This window comes from Pongo pygmaeus, chromosome 10 (assembly GCF_028885625.2).
Source record: "Pongo pygmaeus isolate AG05252 chromosome 10, NHGRI_mPonPyg2-v2.0_pri, whole genome shotgun sequence".
Taxonomy (NCBI): Eukaryota; Metazoa; Chordata; class Mammalia; order Primates; family Hominidae; genus Pongo; species Pongo pygmaeus.
Window position 1 is genome coordinate 99,449,540 of NC_072383.2, and position 24,959 is coordinate 99,474,498.

A 24,959-nucleotide genomic window follows, 5' to 3' on the forward strand; every position below is an offset into this window, starting at 1 on the left:
CACTTTTGTGGGACTAATCCATTCCTGCAGGAACAGATGCAGTCTCGCCAGTGAGACCAAGTACCAAGCCACCCACAAAGGCAGCACCCTCATGACCCAAACACCTCTCACAAAGCCCCACCTCTCCACACCACCACACTGGGGATCACATTTCAACATGAGTTTTGGTGGAGACAAACAAACCATATCCAAACTATGGCCAGTGGGTTTAAATTGTTCAAAAATGTCATTGGGGAGTATATTGACTGTGATAATAAGCCTACTGTTGAATTATCCCAACCATTTTTTATTTATTATTTTTATTTCTTCAGACAGAGTCTGCTCTGTTGCCCAGGCTGGAGTGCAGTGGCGCGATCTCAGCTCACTGCAAACTCCACCTCCCAGGTTCAAGTGATTCTCACACCTCAGCCTCCTGAGTAGCTGGGATTACAGGCATACACCGCCAAGCCTGGCTACTTTCCTATACTTTCCAGCCTGCAGAACCATGAACTAAATGATAATCTTTTCTTCATAAATTACCCCGTCTCAGGTATTCTGTTGTGGCAACACAAAATAAACTAAGACATAATTTTTGTATTTTTTTTTAGTAGACACGGGGTTTCGCCATGTTGGCCAGGTTGGTCTCAAACCCCTGGCCTCAGGTGATCTGCCCACTTCAGCCTCCCAAAGTGATAGAATTACAGGCATGAGCCATCATGCCCAGCCAAAACCATTTTTTTAAATCATTATTTCATGTCCCTCATTACTTAGCTTTGATTCTATAGTTCATCATCATGACCATTCACAAGCACCTGAATTCTCTCACTCCTTTATTCCTTTGACTTATTTGCCTGGCAAAGCCCCGACCTTGGTTAAACTGCATCATGTTTGTGGCCACCCCTGAGTGATTTAATGTGCTGAAAAAAACATGCTGACTGGTTCACTTTACATCATGACCACAGTCTCACACAGGTACCAGAGAATGCTCAGTGAGCCTGGTACTTTTGCTTTCTTCCTCTCTATAAAAATTAAGTAACTTTCTTCCTCCCTCTTTTCCCCTTTCTCTCTCTCTGCTTCTTTCTTTCATTGATTCAATTTTAAAATTTCAATCATTAAATAATCATATAGTGCCTGGCACAATTCAAGGCACTTGGGATACATCAGCGAACAAATCAGAGAGCCCCTCAGATTCTAGTGAGGGAGACGATGAACAATAAACATAATAAATCAGTAAATAATACAGTGTGTTAGAAGGTGATAAATAGAGGGCCAGGTGCAGTGGCTCATGTTTGTAATCCCAGCACTTTGGGAGGCCAAGGTGGAAGGATTGCTTGAGTCCCAAGTTGAAAACTATCCTGGACAACATGGTGAAACCTCCTCTCTACAAAAAATACAAAAAATTAGCCAGGTGTATTGGTGTATGCCTGTAGTCCCAGCTACTTGGGAGGCTGAGGCGGGAGGATTACTTGAGACTGGGAGGTTGAGGCTGCAGTGAGCCAAGATTGCGCCCCTGCAATCCAGCCTGGGCAACAAGTGAGAACCTGTCTCAAAAAACAAACAAACAAAAAAGGTGATAAATGATATGGCACAAGAAAAACCAGAGCAGAGTGTGAGTATGAGAGCACTAAGGGTAAAAGGATAGTCATTTTAAATAGGGTGTTGGGTGGGGGCTCACTGAAGGTGACCAAGATCTTGAATAGGTGGGGGAGTTGGCCCACTGTTACTTCACACTGTCCTCTCTCTCCCCAATCAACCTTCTCACCTGTTTTCTCTGCACCGTCATCCCTCTCAACCCCCCTCCGCACACACACATACACAGTTCTGCTGATAACCTTGCCTATACTCTGATAGAAAATGAAAATGGTCAGACAGGATCTTCTGTGACTTCCCACCCTCAACCTTCCCTCCACCACTCTGTGTGTGCTGTCGCGGGAACTCTCCTATTATTCGCTGAATCCCCTCTCACCTCACCTTCTCAAGGACTTTGCTCCTGTAATTGTCTTCCTCTCTCTCTCCTGCATCATCATTTTTCCTCTCTACTCAGTTGTTACAGACGTGCTTCCGTAACTCACAAGATGATAAATCTCTTGACTCCTATACTTTCCTCTGATGACCACTCCGTTTCTCTTCCATACTTCACAGAAAACTTCTTGAAAGATTTGTCTGGTGTCCTGTCTCCATCTCCTCACCTACCATTCTCTTTTCAAACTTCTCAGTTTGGGCTTTCTCCCTCACCATTTCACAGAAACCCCTTTTATTAAGGTGGCCTGTGATCAAATCCAGCAGTCATGCCATCTCTGTTATCTTACTGGCCTCACCAGCAGCTTTCCTCCACATGGTGAGTCATTCCCTCCTTGAGAAAAACATGCTTCTCTTGGCTTTGGTGACATCTCATGCTTTCCTGGATTGCTTCCTTCTTCATTGGCTCTTTCTCACCTTCTCTTCTGTTTGATCTTCAAATATTAGTCTTTTAAGACTTGATCCTGAGTCCCCTTTTCTTCTGTGTCTCCATCGTCCTGTGACTTTTGTCCAGTTCCATAGCTTTATATAGCTTCTGCCTGTCACTCGAGGCTTTGTCATCTCAGAGGCTTCAGGCAGCAGGGTTTACTTTTTGATCTCAGGATGGCAGAGGTGGAGGAGGAGGAATGCTCTTTGCTGCGACCAGGGACCCAGATAACAGAAGCTGCATCCAGACACCTGCCTTTGGGGCAGGGAAAGACAAATCACACACCAGACTTCAAGGCTCTGCTCACAGCTCAATGGCTAGAGCTCATCATATGGCTCCTGCCTGCCCTAGTGGGCCAAGGAGCTCAGATTTCCCTGTGCCCGAAGGAGAGGAGAACCGATACCAGGGATACACTGGTGACCCCCACAGAAAATATTTTCAAATGTACTTTATATATACATGTACATACATATTCACACACACACACACACACACCCCCCCTATAAAGTAGGTGATGGTAGTTATATCAGCATCATACCAATGAGGAAGTGATATGAGTTGAGGTATTACCTATCAGATTTCTCTGTTATTAAAAATCATAAGAGCCCCATTTATTGACAGTTTTGTATAACCTTTAGGTAAAAACACTTGATAGACTATACTGCTGTGTGCCCTGTAGCATTCTCTAATTTTGATCAGTATTTCACCAAGAGATAAATATAACAGACTTAGGAGGGATGTCATAACCCTTCCCAAGTGCACATGTATACCTATGTAACAAACCTGCACATTGTGCACATGTATCCTGGAACTTAAAGTAAAATAAAAAAAAATAAAAAGACAGATAGTAAAGAAAGAAAGTATTTCCAAAGTTAAATTGCTTCCTCACTAGCAGAAGACACCCAATTCTTCTGTCTTTTCTGGGTCTTGCTTATTTCATAGCTGTTAATCTCTGCAGTGTACTAAGGGCATAGCGATTCATGGGTTACTGATTGGGTCATAGCTGTGAATGGTTGTCAGTGGGTTGATGTTTTGTGATAATAAAAAGTATACTATGATGATAAAGTTGTCCCCAAGTTCAGGTTATCTCATATACCATCTAGAAGGAGTAGGGAAAACATTATGATGGTCTGTAAGAAGTGAAGGGATGTTTGGAATTTTATAGATCAGAACTGACATTGCTTACTTCTAAGGAGAGATTTAGCACTGGGATTACCTACAAAGGGAGTATTTTCTCTCCCAATAGATATTAGACCAACCTCTGTTCATACTAATCACATTATTTATAATTAGGGTCATCATTGCTTTGCTGAATTTTGAGTTCCCTGAGATCTTGAACTATGGCTTAACCTTCTTTGTATCCAGAGGGTCCAATTAGGGCCTATGCACTAGGCGACATAGTGCACAGTAGTTAAATCATCTTTAGGTGTCTGCTGAATGATTTTCTGAGTCATTGTGTTATGAGGCAGATAAAACATTTGCTTTTCATAATAGATCTAAGAAGGTGATGGAAGAAGGTCGTCTATATCAGTGTATATTAATTAGCAGTATGTATCAGATATACTCCCACTTCCGGTGGTTTTGTGGATAGATGTAGCCATATGACTACTTCTGTTCAATGGGCTGGGCACAGAAGTGATATGTATCCTTATGAGGCCCTCTGAGCTCTGCCTTCCCTCTGGCAGAGTGACCCATCAGCATGAACCACTGAATCACTACAGTGAGCTGACCTGCAGTAGACATGTAGCATGAACAAGAAATAAACCTTTATCATGGCACTAACCGATAGAAATAATGTAATTTAAAATATTCTGGGAGCCACATATAAAAGGTAAAAATAAACAGATGAATTTAATAATAGCTTTACTTATCCAATAGATTTAAGATACCATTTAAACATATGATCAACATAGGAATTATTGAGATATTTTACATTCTTTTTTGTATATATGCTAAGCCTTCAAAATCTGGTGTGTACTTTCCACAGTCAGCACATCTTAATTTGAACTAGTTATATTTTAAGTGTTTAATGACCCCAGGTGCCTACTGTACTGCCAGTACAGCTCTGCTGTTTGAAGTCACTGATATTTGGGGGTTATTAGTTGATGCAACATAACTTAGCCCATCCTGACTGCTAAACTAAACATTGATTTTCCTCGGATACCCTGAGGAAGTAAGTTTTCCAGACTTGACGTGGGGAATCACCAGGGTTGGTACGAAGTAACAAAGAGTATGTTGCATCAGGGGATTCACTTTATGGCAACACAGAGAACCTCTAATGAAATGTGTGAAGATTTGTGTTCAGCCCCTCAGCACTGAACATCTCCTAATTGTGGCCTAGAGGAGAGTTTACTTTAGTTTCTCATAAATTTAGCCACATTGAAACCTCTGTGATAAGAAGATGAATTTTTTTCTGCCTGATAATAGTGTTTTAACGAGGTAATCAATAATGGATCGCAAGATATTCATAAATTCATTTAGGAAGCATTCCTTCTAAATAACCGTGTGCTCAGTAACATGCTGGGTGCTGGGAATACAACTGTGGAGAAGTGTACAGTCTCACAGAGACAGCAATAAAATCTATATTTAGAGCATTCATTAGTTAGAATACGACCTGCATGAATTTTATATCACAGCTGAAGAGATTACTTCAAACTTCAAGGCTTCAAGCAACCTATGTTTATGCTCCCACAGTCTCTGTGGGTCAGGAGTCTGGGTACAGCTCAACTGTGTCCTCTAATCAGGATCCCTCCAAGGCCACCCCAGGGTGTCCACCAGGTTGCATTCTTTTCTGGAGCTCAAGGTCCTCTCACATAGTTATTGGTAGAATTTAGTTTTCCTTGTGGTTGTAGGTCTGAGGTCTTCATTTTCTTGTTGGCCTTCAGCCAGATACGGTTCTCAGCTTCTAGACACCCCTCAGAGACCCTCTCACAACACAGTGGCTTATTTCTTCAAAGCGAGCAGGAGAATCTCTCTGACCTCTAGGCTCTTTTTTGAGGACTCATCTAATGCATTCAGGCCAATCCAGGCTGCAATGGAAGGAGCCCAGCCATGAGGCTGTTGCAGTATTCAAGAAGACAGATGATGGGTGCTTAAAGGAGGGTGGTGGCAGTAGAGGTGGAGAGAAGTGGGTAGATTAGAGAGAAGTTTAAAAGGTAGAATCAATAAGACTTGGTGATTTGTTGGATATGACATAAGGAAAAAGGAAGTTAAAGATGGCTCCTGGACTTGAGCTACTAAGAGGATGGTTATGCCATTTCCTGGTCTGGGGACACTGAGAAGAAGAGCAGTTTTGCCAGTGAAGCAGATCCATTATAGACATTGATGTGTCTGATCTGCCACTGAGACACGAGGTACCAGGTGCCACAATGACCACTGGCTACACTGATCTGGAGCTCAGAAGAGAGGTGTGGTCCAAAGATATGAGTCTTGGAGATACCAGCTAATAGGTGACATCTAAAGCCATTACAAGGGATGAGATCATTCAGGGAGGACAGGTAGAATGAGACTAGAGCCTGGATGAAGTCCTTAGGGACCTCCATTTAAAGGTCTACTAAGGCGGAGGGAGTGGCAATTTCACACACACCAATTTCTTGTTGTTGTTACTAATGTTACCTTCAGGGAATGAATATTGTAATTATTTAGGAACATATAGTACTTCAAGAGGCTTCTCTCCACCAGGGCACTGTGTGTGTCTGTGTGTGTGTGTGTATGTGTTGCAGAGAGGAAATTGCATCCGAATCAGCTGAAGAGCATTTGTAAACTACACTCACAAATTCCAGTGTGTCCCTAAGGGAAAAGAATAGCAGAGGCAAAAAATTTCTTTTTAGAGACACATGCCCTCATTTTTTAGAGAAAACTGGAGCTCATAAAAGTACAAGTCATTTGCCCAGTGCTACACAACTGATTAGATGATAGCCCCACTGAGAGGAGTTGAAGTTGCCTGGCAATTACTTTGAGCCCTTTAACCCTCGAGGAATGTACATTTATCCATCAGTTTCACAGGCTAGATTCCAGACACATCAAGGAATTCTAGCATCAGCTATTGGGGGGTTACCCAAACGTCCACCAAGCATTCAGTACCTGTGGGTGGAAGAAAGAAATTCTCACTTATTGAACCAGTACTATACAACCATGACAGCTTCAGAACGATGCTGCAAGGCAGATATTATTTTCCTCATTTTACAAATGAAGAAACTGAGGCTTATGAATTGAGTAATGTGCCTACAGATGGCAGAACCAAGCTTGAGATTTGCTCTTACTACTGGCCTTACATTAATTTTTAGGATGTTAGAGCCAACTGTATACATTGTACATTGACTGTAATATATAATTAAGCATTCCTTCAAAAAATAAAATTACAGTGGAATTGAGTTCATGAGCAAATATATTGTGTGAGCCTCTCAGCTTTCTTCTTGTGAAACAGCAGTTCTGAAGCCAGACTGCATTGGTGAGAACCAGGCTCCATTCCTTACTTGAGTAAACTTAGCCAAGGTACCAGACTTCTTTGTGCTTTAGTTCCTCATTTGCAATAAATTCGAATAATAAAAAAACCGTGGTTGCTGTGAAAATTGAATGATTTAATGTATGCAAAAGCTTTAAAACACCACCTGACGTGTAGTGGCACTGTGTAGCTGGTCCCGTCTCTAGCATTCATTTGCATTTGCATTACTATTCATTTGCATTCACTATGATTTTTTTAATCCAAGAGGCTTATCTGAGTTTCCAATTAGAAATTAATATCTCCTCCTAGCCCCAGAATTTTAGAGTTTTGCTTTGTCCTCTTAACAGTATAGTTATGAAAAAGTGATGCCCAGGTAGTTACCTAAGGGGATACAGAGCAGATGCAAGTAGCTAACCTGATTTGATCCTTCACGCTCAGTAAATTGAAACGTCAAGTGTATTTATGCCTCAGGGCCTTTGTCTTTTACTCTTCTCACTGTCTGGAATGTTCTCTCCCTGTGTAATAGAACAGCCTCTCTGAGTACTTTCTTCAGGTCTCTGTTCAAATGTCGCCTTATCAAAAGGCTTGTCCACACCACTCTATCTAAAATAGCATCTCCTTCCCACCATTACTTTCTATTTTCTTACTCTCTTTATTTTTCTTCAAAGCACATCATCAGAAGTATTACATGTCTATTTATTGAGGGTCTGTTTCCCCATTAGAGCTTGAGTTCCTCAAGAGTAGGGATTTGGTCTGTTTTGTTCACAGCTGTATTCCCAGCACCTAGGACAGGCCCCAGAACTTCACAGGCCATTAGTAAAGGGTTGCAGAATAGATGAGTGGATGTGTGAGTGAATGCTAAGTTACAATTCACACAATGGGATTCATGGCTATCTGCAAAGACCACCATGATTTACAGGTGCATTGTCACCTACACAACTTTGAGACAAACTGGATGGCTCCAGCCCCTCACTGCAGTTAAGAGTACTACCATCTGTCCAGTTCCCCAGGCCAAATAACCTCTGCATCATTCTAGACACTGGATTTTTTTTTTCACCCTCCTTATTTGTTCAGTCCCAAGTTCTTTCAAACCTACCTCCACTAGATCTCAAGTCTGTCTATTTCTCCTTTCCTTCTGGTTCTAACCACCATCTTGTCTCACCTGGCTACTAGAATAACTTTCTTATTGAACTTCCCACTCCTATGCTTCCTCTGGACCATTCTCTACAAAACATGCAGCACACACTTTTGGAAACAAGTGATCCCTGCCTGTAACTCATTAGTGGCTTCCTATTGGCCTTAGAAAATAAATCCAGACTTCTTACCACATTGTACCTGGCCTGGCATGGTCATTCCCAGTCCTCTTCTCTAATCCTATCTTAGGTAACTCTCTCCACCTCACACTTTACAATGTTCAATCACCCCAGCCTTTTAGTTCCCGGAACAATCTCTGGGCCTTTGTTCTTGCTGTTTCTTCTGCTTGGAATGCTTCTCACTTGACTCTTCCTATGCCTAACACCATCTCATCTTTCAGATTTCAGGTTAAATGTCACCTAATCACAGATCAACCAGCAAATCTTAATCAGGTGCCTCCAGTTCTTCTCTCCCACAGAACTATATTATTTTCCTTTTTAAATACTTTTCATAATTTTAAATCATGCTTATTTGTTGTCTGATGTCTGTCTCCCACTCTAGATTGTAAATCCTATCTACTGTGGTATATCCAGCACCTGCAAGAGTCCCTGACACAGAGTAGCCACTTAATGAACATTTTTGGGTGTTGTTGAATGAATGTCATAGACGAACCTGCAGGAAACCCTGAAGATACTGAGGGACAAAAGACAGGAATTGGGTGCTTGGATCTCAGGATTTCTGGTGGTTGGGGCTTGTAATCAAAGACTGATAAATCCTTCCAAAATACTGATTTCTTATTTATTACGTTCTCAGGTTATAATTTGAGTGAGTAGGAACGCTGTGTTCTTTTCACCACACCACCAATATGGTGTGGCCCCTCTTGGAAATAATAACAAGCATATTTTTAGATTTACTATGAACACCTTAACGGCATTATGCCATTTAATGCAATTCAATAAGATATGTATTGCTATCATTTCCTATTTTACATTTGAACAAACTGAGGCACAGAGAAGTTAAATAGCTTGTTCAAGATCACAGGGCTGGTAAGAGGTAGATAAATGAATATAAATATGTGAAGTCCAACCTCACAGTCCGAATTGCTAACCTCTGAGGCACAGATGCCCACATGGTATTGTACCTATACTCCCATAGTGGCCTCTACCAGCCCTTTAAATATCATGTTTATCCTGGACACACTTACTTTGTATCTCTGGCCCAGACTTCTACCCTGAGCTCCAGACTCATTTGTCTAACTACCTACAAGACGTCTTCTCCTGGGCATGTCAAACTTAACTTTTCCAAAACTGAGTTTATGATCTACCTCTGTACCCCCATCCCCCATGCCCAAACCTGGTCTGCCTCTATTTCCTCTTCTCAATGAATGGCATCAGGAATCATGAGATGTGGAGATGTGTGTGTTTATACTATATATATATACACACACATATATATATACACACATATATACACATGTATATATATATACACACACAAATATATACACACACGTATATATATACACACACATACACACACACACACACACACACACATATATATATATGCATACACACTCCTTTGAGAGATGGACTGCTTGGATTAGATAGTGGCATGGCATTTCTCCTGCTTTACTGTTGCAAGGACCGTGACTGTTACATACCAAGGCATGGACCAAAATTTATTAAATAGAAGATTTTCAGTATGTTCTTGCTGAACAAAAGAAAAAAAATTTTTTGTGTGTGAATCTTATCTCTTTTTACTCCAGATAATTTCCCATGATACTCATTAATTTTCTCAGTCATTTTTCTAAGAATATTTTTCCAAACTTCTCTAAGTGGTAATTTTTCTCTCCCCAAGGTTTTATTCCCAGGAATTTGTATTGCAGTATATTAATGAAACAACTCTATGTTTCATAAAAATCATTTTCATTTCTTTTCACTTTGGCTCTTGTGCACTTGGATTTATGTGGCAAGGAATACTTAATAATAAGGAAAGACCTATCTAGAAACAGCGGTGTAATCATTTGGCAGTAGAGAAAAGAATGATTTATGGGCTATATAATTAGCAATCATCTGTTTCTCATTTATTTCTCAGGGCTGAAGTTCAGAAGGCATTCAGTAACAAGCAGTAGGTAATGCCTTCTCAGTTCTTCCTTGAAAAACTGAATATAAATAATAAGCCCCATACACTATATTTTCCCTTAAGTACGTAAAGAGGACACACACACACACACACACACACAGAGAGAGAGAGAGAGAGAGGACTCATAGATATTCATCGCCATTCAAGAGAATTCAGGTAATATTTTTTCTCAAGATAATCAAAAAAACCTTTAATAGCCCCAGATAAAATCTCAGTTCATTAGTAACTTAATTTTACTTTACATAAAGGAAAGCCTCTTTATTTTGGTTGCTTTGTTTTCTAAAATATGAAATTCTTTTAAGATGAATTTGTATAAACTGATAAAGCAACAATTCAGAGTCTATGCATCTTAAATGCATTTACAAAGCCATGGATTTATTTAAACTTCAGAAGTTATCAGGTATAATTCAAAAGGAAATTAAGAGGTGAGCTTTGTTCACCTCTGTACCCCACCTCTGTCTGGGGTAAACATTCAGTTTGGCTGTGGGTGAGCCACTTGTTACCTCTCTTTCTCCTTCTCTAAGAAACTGAAGGAAAACCACTCTCACAAGGTTCATATGGGAATAAGATGGGGTAACATGTGAATGTGCTTTGACAATTGCAAAGCATGAAAAATAAATAATAAATAAATAATATTGTTATTATTTAAATAATAAGTGATTTTTATCAGGCTGAATAAATCAAAACAGCTATCCTTTTATGCATAAAATTGTTGAGATCCCACATCAGAATTTTAGTTGATTCAGTATGTGCTCAGATAATGAACTTAGCTTTTCTACATATAGAAATGTGGTATTTAAATTGTTCTCTGAGTGGAATATTTTAATATATTTTTAATGTTTACATACATTTATGAAAAGTCTTCAAATGATTATTTTCCCACTAGATTGTTTATTTTCTGTAAAACCTAACGATTACAGTAAATCTATGGAGAGAGTATGCTCTAAGCGCTATATTCTGCTCTAAATCGTTTGTTTAATTCAGTGAATCTATCACATTTCCATATAGTGTCTTCTGTTTTGCACAATTTTACTCTTTCTCTCATAGGAAGATGAGTGAATATGGAACCTTATAGGAAAGCTAAGTGAATTTAAAGAAATCCCATTATCATGATTAAAATTTCCAACTTAGGAAGACACAAAGCCTTCCTAGATCTGAAGTATATCTTCATATAAAGAAAAGGAACCATTTTTAGGAAATATAGTCTTTCTTCTGCTTTATAAGTTGGAAAACTGTACTGTGTATTGAAAAGCAAGTGGCAATCTTTTGTGAAGTCCAACAAATGCTCAGCTGAAAAGCTGTGAGACCATTTCAGATCCCCAAGGCATCATTGCATCCACGGGCGTGAAATGAGGCAGGACTGACTGTGTGTGTGTGATGTTTCTGTATGTTCTCTATGGGCATCGCAGCCTGTGAGCTCATTCACATACCCCTGACTACTTAGCTCTGATCTAAGCAGCTGTGCCGGGAAGACTGACCATAATAGGTTACTGAACAGAAGAAAACAGTGTTTACAAAGAGACAAAGCATTGGCCATCAAATTTTCAGTTATTACTGGTTTGTCCACTCCCTGGACAGGCACCTCATTTGCAGTAACCTGCAGTATTCACTCTAAGAGTTACTTCATTGTCAGTCACTTCCTGCTTCACAGGAATCACAATATCCACCTGGGCCAGGTCTAATGGCCCACATTTCACTAATCATGTTCATGGATTAGACAAATATTGTGTGTGTGGTCCCTCCATGCCAAGCACTGTGCTAGGCCCAAAAGGCCCACTGTGCTAGGAATATTCCTGAGAAATATTCCTTGTTCTCAGGAGGGTTATACTCAGGGCACTACTTGTCCCAAGCCAGAAGATAAAACCTCATTTCAGCCTGAACTGCCAGAAAGTTAGACTTTTCAGACCAATATTAGAGAGTGCCTCCCGCTACTGATGGGCCCTGGCCTTCCTACCCTTGGGAAATTCAGCATCACACCAGTCTCTGAGAACACTGCAGTTGATGCCAGTTTGATTTTCATAATATCTTGATGAGTTGATTTGTGTATAGTATTTATAAGCCTTGAATGTTTATAACTCAGGTCAAAAAGACTCTGAATTAAAGTATGATAAATGAATTACAACTTTACATCCATCTGCAATTCGAAAACAATTTCCTGGAGTGCAAATTTACCCCAGCTAAAGGAAAAAGTTGAGCTTCTATTTTTGTCAGTTGTGCAAAAACAACAAGAAACAACAAAGGACTGTTATACAAAGGAAAGTCTAGCCACAAAGCACAAAGTCCTAACATATCTGTCAACATTCCTAAACTATAAAAACTTAAATGCCATGCAGTCCAGATCAACCCTATATGAGAAAGATGGGGATAAGTAATTGGCCACTTTACTAATTTAAACTAGCTTGGCTCATATTTTCTCACTTTCCTTCTACAACTGACCCCTCCTTGTGGAAAGTGACTTCCAAAGAGAAATCTCCTAACTGATATTTCATGTTCTTTTGTCCAGAGGCATAGACCAAAATCTGTTGGATGGTTATTGGGGTGTGAAGTCCTAATTTTACTTCCCTACGTTCTGGGTTGATAAAAAGCCCCGAAGGAGGCAAAGGTCTTTGTCCAAAGAACACAGCTCTTTCAAAAAGCTTTGCCAGTCACCCACCCAGATTGCAATCTCACATCTTTTGGCTCCCTTCATCTCCACCACTACCAACTTTTGCTTTTGCCTGGATGACTGAGAACATTCCTTCTTTTCCCTCATCATTTATTCTCTACAAAACAGCCACAGTGATCTTTGAAAACCTAAATCATTATTATACTTTAGGTTTTATGGTACATGTGCACAATGTGCAGGTAAGTTACATATGTATACATGTGCCATGCTGGTGCGCTGCACCCACCAACTCGTCATCTAGCATTAGGTATATCTCCCAGTGCTATCCCTCCCCCCTCCCCCCACCCCACAACAGTCCCCAGAGTGTGATGTTCCCCTTCCTGTGTCCATGTGTTCTCATTGTTTAATTCCCACCTATGAGTGAGAATATGCGGTGTTTGGTTTTTTGTTCTTGCGATAGTTTACTGAGAATGATGATTTCCAATTTCATCCATGTCCCTACAAAGGACGTGAACTCATCATTTTTTATGGCTGCATAGTATTCCATGGTGTATATGTGCCACATTTTCTTAATCCAGTCTATCATTGTTGGACATTTGGGTTGGTTCCAAGTCTTTGCTATTGTGAATAATGCCGCAATAAACATACGTGTGCATGTGTCTTTATAGCAGCATGATTTATAGTCCTTTGGGTATATACCCAGTAATGGGATGGCTGGGTCGAATGGAATTTCTAGTTCTAGATCCCTGAGGAATCGCCACACTGACTTCCACAAGGGTTGAACTAGTTTACAGTCCCACCAACAGTGTAAAAGTGTTCCTATTTCTCCACATCCTCTCCAGCACCTGTTGTTTCCTGACTTTTTAATGATTGCCATTCTAACTGGTGTGAGATGGTATCTCATTGTGGTTTTGATTTGCATTTCTCTGATGGCCAGTGATGGTGAGCATTTTTTCATGTGTTTTTTGGCTGCATAAATGTCTTCTTTTGAGAAGTGTCTGTTCATGTCCTTCGCCCACTTTTTGATGGGGTTGTTTGTTTTTTTCTTGTAAATTTGTTGGAGTTCATTGTAGATTCTGGATATTAGCCCTTTGTCAGATGAGTAGGTTGCGAAAATTTTCTCCCATTTTGTAGGTTGCCTGTTCACTCTGATGGTAGTTTCTTTTGCTGTGCAGAAGCTCTTTAGTTTAATTAGATCCCATTTGTCAATTTTGGCTTTTGTTGCCATTGCTAAAGTATAATAATAATAATAATAAAAGAAAAAAAAAAAAAAGAAAAAAAAAAAAAAAAAAAAAGGAAATGAAAATAGCAAGTAAAATAAAAATAAAAATAAAAATAAAAAAATAAAATCTTCTTTAAATAACAAAAAAAAAAAAAAAAAAAGAAAACCTAAATCAAAGTGGTGTCCCAGTGTTCCTAGAATAAAGTCCGTTGCACGTTCTGTCTTCTGCTCACTTTCTCAGTCTCTTCTGATGTCACTCTTCCCTCCTTAGTACACCTTAGCCCTTTGCTCTCCTTTCTCTCCCTCAACATACCAGGCAGCTTCCCAGCTCAGGGCCTTTGCACCCAGAGCACTCATCCCATGCTCTTTCCCCAGCTGATGCCTTCTCCTCCTTAGGTCTCAGCTCACATGTCACCTCCACAGAGGAGACTTTCCTTGACCCCTTGTCCAAATGAGTATGTAGCCCCCTCCCATAACTGTTTCTGTCATTACTTTATCTTCAGAACACTCAATATTATCTGAGTCTTCCCTCCCTCCCTTCCTCCCTCCCTCTCTCTCTCCTTCCTTCCTTCCTTCTTTCCTTCCTTCCTTCCTTCCTTCCTTCATTCCTTCATTCCTTCCTTCTTTCTTTTGACAGAGTCTCCCTCTTGTTGCCCAGATTAGAGTGCAGTGGCGCGATCTCGGCTCACTGCAACCTCCACCTTTCGGGTTCAAGCGATTCTTCCACCTCAGCCTCCCCAGTACCTGGGGTAACAGGCACCTGCCACCATGCCTAGCTAATGTTTGTGTTTTTAGTAGAGACAGGGTTTCACCATATTGTCCAGTCTGGTCTCGAACTCCTGACCTCAGGTGATCCGCCTCAGCCTCCCAAAGTGCTGGGATTAAAGGCGTGAGCCACCACGCCTGGCCTATCCTTGCTTTTCAACTTGTTTTTGCCTATCTACTTTAGCATTTTTGTAGAATGTAAATGTTATTCATACCTCCCTTGTTTACAGCTGGGTCTCCAGCTGACATGAGTGCCACATACACAGTGGGATGTTTGTTAAATGAATACGTGCACTTGTAAGGGTCTGGCCTATTGCTGAGGAATGCCCCAAATCATAAATTCTGTCCAGGTCCATGCGTTCTAAGTTCCAACTCAACTTAAAGTGTGGGAGCCTTGAATATACTTTTCAATTTAGTTTCTTTTTTCTGTTTCAGTCCTCTCTAATAAATAGTGACATTATCTTTGTGAAGTTGCATGCCCCATGGGAAGTCCTTGGAAGATATGCAGAACAAATGAATGTAAGAATGCCTTTCAGGTAGGTGGAAATGTATTTTATTCCACTCTCTCTGCTGCTTCACTGTAAATCTAATGTTCTCCTCTCTCAGAACAAATAAAACTGAAATGCAGATTGGAAGGCTATTAGAGGAGGGAATCTTTCAAATATTTAGGATATGCAAATAGGCCTTCATGGCCAATAATGATTTCATGGCTTTTTGTGAAAAATTCTGGCTAATTCAGTTCTTAGCAGGTAGTTATTTCTAGCGCCTGTAATAAAGAAGCATTTTCCAAGTGGCATTTTTATTTCCAAAGTGCCATTTTTAGAAGTCCTGTGTACTGCTGCTTTGAACAGCCAGACCACAGGCAGCAGTTACACAGGGGCATGTTTTCATGTTCTTTACTGACTAGTCCCTTCCAGAAAAACATTAAAATGTATTTCTGTAGATACAAGTGCAAGAAATTTCATGACAATGTGATCTTCTTTTTTTAAAAAAAAAAAACTTTTTTAATTTTAAAAAGTCATAAATACTTTGCAAACACAAATATTGATATTTCTTCCAAGGGGAATAGAAAATACTTTGTATTCCTTAGTTATTTAAAGGGATTAATTTACCTTCATTTCACAATGAATATTTTTATTTTTCCTATGGATTATGGAAAAATGATCTGCATTTGCTATATAGAAATAAAATATTAAGCCTGAAATTAGAAATGCCAAGATATGTGGGTCTTTTGTAATGGAATCTGCTAAAAAGGTGGATGGATGTAGTCCCAAGGACAGTCCTGAGGGGACTCAAAGAATAATGTACTTTTGGTTTGCAATTTGCCAGTAATACCACATTAGGTGGCAGAAATGAGGCAAATTGGTACCAACTCTACAGTCTGTCTCTTAATGAGCTGTGGAAAGTTGTGGAGACAAAGAACATTTATAGAGACAGAGAGAAGGGTTAGGGACTCATTTAGAGAAAGGCAATTTCCATTCACAGGCTTGTAATGTATCTCCCTGGTGCATCTTATCTTCTTTGTTCATTGGCCTGTATGTCCTAATACCAAGTCAAAATAGAGGCTACGATTTCTAGCATCTGTTTTCCTGGAGGCAAAATTCTCAAAATGGATAATAAATATAGTTCTGATCTTATGATTTATTTTTGTATTTAACTGTTAAAAAGAAAATCTGAGAACTCAAGGTTTAAAAAAAGGAATACATACATATATCCACTAGGGAGAGATAAGGAATGTCAATTTAGATTCCACTGAAAATGTTTATAATAGTTAAAGCCAAATATTTATCAATGATATAATAAGTGTCTAATGTGGATTAATACCATATTATACCTAAGAACCAAAAGAGAAAGAAAGAAAACCCTACAAAATATGTCTAGATAGAAATCTATACACCCCTCTCCAGTATAAATAAATCTCATAAAGCCTTCTGCCAGAACACAGTTCTGTAACAAAGAACCCAGGGAGATGATAGAAACTTGAGCAATGTTAATGCAAAGCCAATTCTCTTACTACCTGCAAAGGATTTTATATCTGAAGGGCCTGACCGCATCATGAATAACACTTCTGCATGCCTACTACATAGCAGAAATGTGCTGCCTCCAAGCAGCATTAATACTTTTTTAATGCAGCATTGAGAGAATGTGAACCAAACGATGAAATGAAAATGAATGTGAACAATGATCTTCTTTTTAGATATAGGAATTCCTGCAGGACAATTTTATAAGAAAATATTGTTAATGTGTGACACTAATTGATCTCATTAATATTGATGTAGTTTTACCTACTAAGCATGGCTTCACTTGTAACCTGATGGATTAAAAACTTTTGCTATTATTGTGTCCACAGTTTCAGACAAATAACTCTAGTCTAAGGAGATACATGGATTTCCAAAGGAGGAATTCTCCCACTACATCATTTCAACAAAATGTACAAACATCATTTTAGCTGAATTTAAATACGCAAAGAATCTTACCTGTATTCATAATTTTCTGTAGACGGTACTTCTGAATCCCAAGTTTAGTCTCCGTGGATTTTTATCCCTATAATGTTTAAAAGGAAATATAGGAATAGATTTCTTATGAGAAATTACAGTAAAACCTGCTTCTTAAATACCTGTATGTCCATGGATATTTTTTATAACTAATAGACCTTACTTTTTAGAGAAATTTTTAGGTTTATAGAAAATTGAGAAGATACTAGTGTTCCAATATACCCCTTCTCCCCCAGCCTACAGTTTCTTTATTGTTAACATTTTGCATTAGTGTGATATATTTGTTAAAGTTGGTGGACCAATATTGATAAATTATTATTAACTAAACTCCATAGTTTACTCTAGGGTTGACTCTATATGTGTGTGTGGTTCTGTGGGTTTTGACAAAGGCATATCATGTATCCACCATGGCAGGATCATACAGAATAGCTGCACTGCCCTAAAAGTCTCCTGTGTTTCACCTACCTTCCTTCTCCCCCTGACCTGTACCTCTGGCAACCACTGATCTTTTTATTGTCTCTATAATTTTGCCTGTGTTTTAAAGCTTTCACAAATATGCAGAAAAATTGGTGGTATATAAACTTACCATTTACAGAAGTCAGAGAGTTCAGTAACAGTTCAGGATATACATAAAAAGCACCTGTTTCATTATTATTCCATTCAGTTTCGGTTGAAGCCTGAAATATGGAAAGGGAGGTTGCATTTTAATAAAGAATCTAATACATGTATTCTCCATTCAAACTACACCAAGAATTTTCATTTTTAACATTTTTTAAAGATAGATATATAGCAATCTGACAGAATAAGTCTGATTTTTGTATAGTTTCCAGAATTCCTTGATTTTACTTATTTAATTCACCTAAAGCCAGGGCCAGTGGTTAGCCAGTGTGCCCCGGTGTGGTTATGTACAGCTGGGTGTTGATGCTGACAAGTGAGTGTCCTTCCCATACTGGTTGTGAAATACATATATATATATATATATATATATATTTATATTTATATTACTCCTGTCTATACCATGAGAGAAGTGTCCTGTGTAAACTTAAAGTGCTATATAAATATTAGTTAATATAATAGCGTGCCCACTAAATTATGTATGTTGCCCTCTGATCCATCTTTGCATTTTCCTGGGGAAAAAAGCTGACCTCAGCTGAAGCTGTGCAAATACCAATCACTCCAAATTATCATACTGCACATGCTTTGTAGGCAAGGAGCAACCATTAAAAAAAAATTATGGTAGTGGATAGAGGAAGAAATATCAATGGAAACCGTTTCATAAGATTTCATGACTCAAAAACGCATGCCCTGTGTTCCCACTGTATTTCTCACTGTTAATCTCTTTTTAGTTTTTTCTTTTTCACCTCTTACAGGCTTCTATCTTCAATCTCCTTTCCTTCCTTGCTAGTTCAAACTGTAACTGACGATGGGTTTTCTTCTCGACTGGCTTCATTTTTGCTGTTCTTCCAGGAGAAAAATCTATTACCTGCCCCGCCGTTACAAGTTCATGAGCAGGTTAGTAGCACGCTCTGTCCTGACAGTGTTTGTCTTTCTGTTGGCCCGTGTGCTCCAACAATGACAAGGAGCTATAAGCTGGGGAAGATGAATGAGCCTGTGTCACATGGGAAAGTTGGCTGCCATGCACATTTTAAAATCAGCTGTGTCTGATTAGCCTGAGGAGAAAAAAAGATGAAAACGTCCCTCTCCGTGTCTTCCCAGTGACTTCTCCCCACTTGTGGGGGATGCCATTCATCTGCAAGTGTGCTGGGGCTATTGCTTTTTTAGCCCATTTTTTTTTTTTATTTCAATAGTTTTTGGGAAACAGGTAGATTTTGGTTACATGGATAAGTTATTTAGTGGTGATTTCTGAGATTTTGGTGCACCCATCACCTGAGCAGTGTATACTGTACCCAATGTGCAGTCTTTCATCCCTCACCCCCTCTTTTTAGCCCATTCTATTAGATAAATTATCAAAAATCCCAATATCTTTGGCCTAGATGTTCTTCCTTCCCTTCCCTTCCCTTTCTTTTTCTTTTTCTTTCTTTTTTTTTTTTTTTTTTTGAGACAGAGTCTTGCTCTGTCACCCAGGCTGGAGTGCAGTGGCACCATCTCCGCTAACTGCAACCTCCGCCTCCTGGGTTCAAGCGATTCTCCTGCCTCAGCCTCTTGAGTAGCTGGGATCACAGGCATCTACCACCACGCCCAGCTAATTTTTGTATTTTTAGTAGAGAGAGGGTTTCACCATGTTGGCCAGGCTGGTCTCGAACTCCTGACCTCAGGCGATCCGCCTACCTCAGCCTCCCAAAGTGCTGAGATTACAGGGTGAGCCACCACGCCTGGCCAATGTTATTTTTTTCTACAAAAATTCCTCCCTCCACTATATGTAATTTGAAAGCTTGAAGTGCAGATAGTCATCCTTAGCTGCTGGCTACTTGACTTCATGAGTGGGGTCCTCCTATGTTAGTAATATTTTGTTAATAACATATGCAGATGTATAGCCTCACTCAGATGCCCTTCCTACCCTCTTTTCTGCCAAAAAAAAAAAAAACCCCACCAGATGAAGATTGCATTTACTATACTTTGTATCCTCCCAAAGCTTATTTTTCCTTGTTGTTTTTTGAGGAGCTAGGGAGAAGGGGAATGCATCAATGGTGATGTCCTCTAATCTGATTCTGTTGTGATCATTGGAGAATCTAATTTCAAAATCTTCATTGATCTTATGTTTTCATTCACCCTGAGCTGAGCTGAGCTGATGGTTAAACTGGGAAACTAGTAAATTTCTCTGAAAATCCTAGTTAGTTCAACTCTATCAAATTTAGAATTCAGGTTCCCTCTGTTTATATGCTATGTTGACTGATAAATAAAAGAGTAGTTGGTACATTATGGTGGTTACTCAGTGAAGTACAGTGTGAGAACTGACCTCCAAAGAAGTGAAAATGTTGTTTCTCAAAAATTGCCTGTGAGCAAGCTTATTGGCAGTTCTTTCATTAAGCAGTTGACATGACATTTGGATTCACCATGATTTAGATTGCTACCTTGTCACATTGTAATCATCTATACAATCCTGATATAACAGTTTAGCCTGTATTAATAGTTCTCAAACTCCAGCCATCATCAGAATCACCTTGTTAAGGCACAGATTTCTAGGCCTCAACCCCAGAGTGTCTTGTTCAGTAGATCTGCAGTGGGGATGGGGAATTTTCACTTGTAATGGATTCCCAGCTGCAGCTAATGCTGCTGGTCATGGGACGATGTTTTGGAAACCATTGGTCTGTATGATAGGCCAAGCTCCATCTTCCCATTAAAATATGGATTTGACTGACTATGGGACGGGAAAACAAAAACCAATATCAAAGAAAACCTGAAGGAAACACAGCAAGGTGAAGAGAGGTTTCTCCCAACTTTGAGGGCTAAGTGGAAATATCAAGTTTGTACATGATATTGTTTCAATATTCTAGATTCTAAAAAGAATGTAGGGTTGGGAGAAGTCTTATTCTTGTTCGGACTTGCCAAGTCAGCAAAGTCAGTATGTGTGGAACAGAGCACATTGGGATCATAAAACCTATGTTGGCACTGGATGACTTTGGGCAGGTTACTTCACTTCTCTGAGCCTGAGTTTTTCACATTTATAAAATGATATTAACTTCTACTCTGTATGGTTTATGTGAGGTTTAGTGCCCTGTATGTAGCTGATGTGCACAAATAGTATCTATTAATAATTATTACATTTAATATTTAGGATACCCTTATGCAAAGACATAAGGGTATCCTTCTATTCTTTCCATTGTGCTTCTGAATTTGTTATCCATCTGTAAGTCTCTCCTTTCTTCTGTCCTCTAGCAACTAGTCCACTAACTCTGTTCTATCTGCCAAGTAGTCATTTTCTCCATTTATATTCTCTATACAGGCATTGGCTCTACTTCCCACACAGTCACCTAATTTAAAACCTAAGGGTCCAGGTGTGGTGGCACACACCTGTAGTCCCAGATACTTGGGAGTCTGAGGCTGTGGGATCACTTGAGTCAAGGCGTTCAAGCCTAGCTTGGGCAACATAGTGAGGCCCCATCTCTAAAAATGTAAATAAAAAAACCCTAAGGGTCATTTTGGATGTTTTGCTTGCTCATCTAGTCAGTCTCTCAATTCTGCAGGTGCAGATGAATATTTCTAAAAGTCCATATATTACTCTTCATTCCCACCGCCATTGACTTAGCTGAGCTCCCATCACCTCTTGCCTAAACATCAGTTTATCTTCCTGCCTCCTTTGTGACCCCTTCCGAACTCTCTTCTATTCATCTCCTGAGTAGCAAATCTGATTATTGTCACTTGGTGGCTACCATTGAGTGATCACAATAAGGTTAAAAGCATTAGCTTAATTACAGCCCTTTATAAACTGTCCTCGCCCATCGCTTCCCTCCCACCACTCTTTGCTCCATTCATATTGAGCTCATCGTTTCCAAACATATGTTATGCTCACGTGGGTTTATGTGCTTTTGCGTATAGTGGTCCTTCTGGAAGATCCTTTTCCTTTATTGTTCACCAAGGTGAGGTCTACTCAGTCCTCAAAACTCAGTCCACATTTTTGCCTTTTGCCCACTTTTGCCTTTTGCCATTTGCCTTTTGTCAAATGATCTCTTTTCTGCTTTTCCATTGGGATCCTATGGCCCCATCACCCTGTGCTGTAATCTATGATGTAGGTGTCTAGCTCCCTACCTGGGTGGTATTTGAAGGCAAGGATGACTCATTCAATTCTGTATTTCCAGCACCAAGCACATAGTAGATGGAGTGAATGAACAAATGAATCTCCACATGCGTGTATGAGGATTGGAGTAGGGAGAAAGGAAATCACGAAGAAAAGAAGCATAGAAAAACCAGGTCTGCCTAAAGTTTCAGACACAGCCTTGGGATGAAAACATTTGCTCAAACAATGGGGATGGGATGGACAATAAGGGCTTAAAAGAAAGCAGTGATAAAAGGAACTATAGAATCTCAAGGTTTTATGGGATATTAAATGCCATCAAGTCCAACCACTCATCAGATACTTAAACTTCTGCTTTCTGGTCAGCCAGTCTATGTTTGAACATCTCTGGAGATAGTAAACTCCCTGGCCCATCTGTGGGCAACTGTGACTGTTACAAAGTTCTTCCTTAAAATAAGCTATAATCTCTATCTCTTTAGCTTTCACTCTTTGATTGGAGTTCTGCCCCCTGGATGGATAAAAAAATAATCTACAGAGCAAAAAGGCAAAGCATGTGAGAAATATTCTGAAATATAGGCAAAAGGGCTTAGCACTTAGCAGCTATTTGGAAATTCAGAGTTGAGGAGAATGAGGTTCTGACACTTAAGGGCTAGGGAAAATTGTTGGAGGTAAAAGAAGACTAGAAATCGAGAGGAGATACAGGTGTAGTGAGGAAGTTGACTTTTTAAAATTGATTCTGTATTATAACTCAACAGTAGATTTCTTAGGTGTTGGTGTCTTAAAGGCCTTTGGAACTGATGGCAAAGCAGCTGAAGAGAGTGGTAATGCTAGAGAATCCAGTGTGGGAGTCAGCATGACCTTAGCGAGGGGAGTGTATGGAATTTCCCAGGAGGAGATGTAAAGGGTGAAGAGAAGAGCACCTGTGGCAGTTCCTTTGAAAATCTGCATTAATGGAATAGGGGAGACCTGAGGAGAATGAAAAAGAAGAATTAGAGAAGTAGAAGGAGATGAAGAGAGGGTGGTATCAAAGGCACCAAGAATGAGATTCCACAAGGAGGGCTGTGCTTCAGCTTCTGATGATCAATCAGGGATGAGAATCAATTTTGGATATTTAGAAGTTTCAGTAATCTCCATGACAGCAGTCTCCATGGAGTGGTGGTTCTCAAACGTGTGTCAGGATCATCTGGAGGGCTTTTAAAAACACGGATCACTGGGCCCATCCCCAGTGTGTCTGATTTGGTAGGTCTGAGGTGGGGCTCGATAATTTGCACTTCCATCAAGATCCTAAGTGACACCTGTGCTGATGTTACTGATCCTGGACCACATGTTGAGAATCATCACTACAGAGTGGAGGATAATGGAAACCAAATTACAGCCAGTGGAGGAAGGATGAGGGCTGGATGAATCAGAGGCAATGAGGGTTCACTGTTACTTTGATAAGTTTCATGGTAGAGGAAGGAGAAAGAGGGGACAGGATTTAAAACAGGAGCCAAGAGGAGGAAGGCAGAGGAGACTATGACCTTGTGACCCATCACATGTTCTCCATGTGTGCAGAGGAGAGGCTTTGAGTGAATAAGAGCTTGAGAAATAAACCCTTCTTTCTTTCTTTTTTTTTTTTTTTTTGAGACAGATTCTTGCTCTGTCGCCCAGGCTGGAGTGCAGAGGTGTGATCTCGGCTCACTGCAAGCTCTGCCTCCCGGGTTCATGCCATTCTCCTGCCTCAGCCTCCCAAGTAGCTGGGACTATAGGCACCCGCCACCATGCCCAGCTAATTTTTTTTTTTGTATTTTTAGTAGAGGCGAGATTTCACTGTGTTACCCAGGATGGTCTCGATCTCCTGACCTCGTGATCCACCAGCCTCGGCCTCCCAAAGTGCTGGGATTACAGGTGTGAGCCACCACGCCCGGCCAAGAAATCCTTCTTTCTAAAGCCAAAGGAATGGCTTACAAAACACTAGTCTTTGGCCTGAAGACATTGATGCTACTTCTAGCGCACACATCTCAACTGCATTGGAAGGTACTGGAAGACTCTGGGCCAAGCTAAAGGAAAAAGAAATCCCAACGAAGGTAGTTGATTCAGAATGGCCTCTCAAAATAGGCTTCATTGCATACCACATAGAATTAAGTCTTTGATATCACTGGGATGTGTGACTTTCTGAAGCCCAATGTATGGTGTACATTTTAAAATCCACGTTGTCAGAAAATGTTGCATCTACATTAACTCTTCATTTCACATTGGAACGGACTGATTTAGATGATGGAGAGTGTCTTTTTCTTTGTAGCCAGCTCTGATATTCTAAATTGAAGGCCACATATACAACTTGCCGTCTAGTAGTACATCAATAATGAAACTCTGACCTCCAATATCCTAAAATTCCCATCGTAAGAAATATCGATATTTAAATTAGCTTGTAGTTTCATTTATATAAGTGATATTGAATTTTATTAATCCATGAAAGCATCTCTGAAACAAACCTATTTCCTAAGAATAAATGAATTAATATCTCTAAGGTTTCTGAGCAGGCAGAGAAATAAAGCACTTTTTCATAATATCTTTATTTTAAAAAATCACTTGACTCTCATAAAGCATACTCATGTAGTTGAGACATGTATTTTTGGAGTTAATGCTCTTTTTATCCATGTACTTGGTCTATTAAATGCTGCTTTCTTTCTTATCTTAGGACAGGCTTATAGCCATTATAAATTGCCTATCCAATAAAAAGGAGGAATTTATCATCTTTTGGCTGCCCTCTTTTTTTGCCTTCACAAAATATTGCAAATATAGTCTGTGGAAGATATGATTACAAAGTAACAGATCTGATTATTATGGGTGGCTTGTAGGTGGAGTCTCATTACTACTCCTTCCCTCCACCCGCCATATGCATTCTGCCTGACTTGATCCTGGGTGAGGCTTGACAGTGTGAATGCTGGACCATATTGTATTATACATTCAGTGCAGTCACAACTTATCAGATGAGCATACAGTCAAAAGGACAAAATGGCTTGTGTATTTTCATCCTCGTTTTAAAAAA

At 39.8% G+C, this 24,959-nt stretch overlaps 1 protein-coding gene across 4 annotated transcripts in view; it reads left to right on the top strand.

Annotated features, from left to right (window-relative positions):
* Positions 1-24,959, top strand: part of ANO4 (anoctamin 4) — a 425,083-nt gene that overhangs the window by 245,357 nt on the left and 154,767 nt on the right. For 3 of the 4 annotated variants that reach the window (XM_054444369.2, XM_063646628.1, XM_063646629.1), the window contains 2 exons: positions 15,176-15,276; positions 18,703-18,747. In XM_054444369.2, coding sequence (XP_054300344.1) covers positions 15,176-15,276; positions 18,703-18,747 — 146 coding nt within the window. Of the gene's footprint in view, positions 1-15,173; positions 15,277-18,640; positions 18,748-24,959 lie in introns of those variants that run through there. The other variant, XM_063646630.1, reaches the window with a different exon arrangement.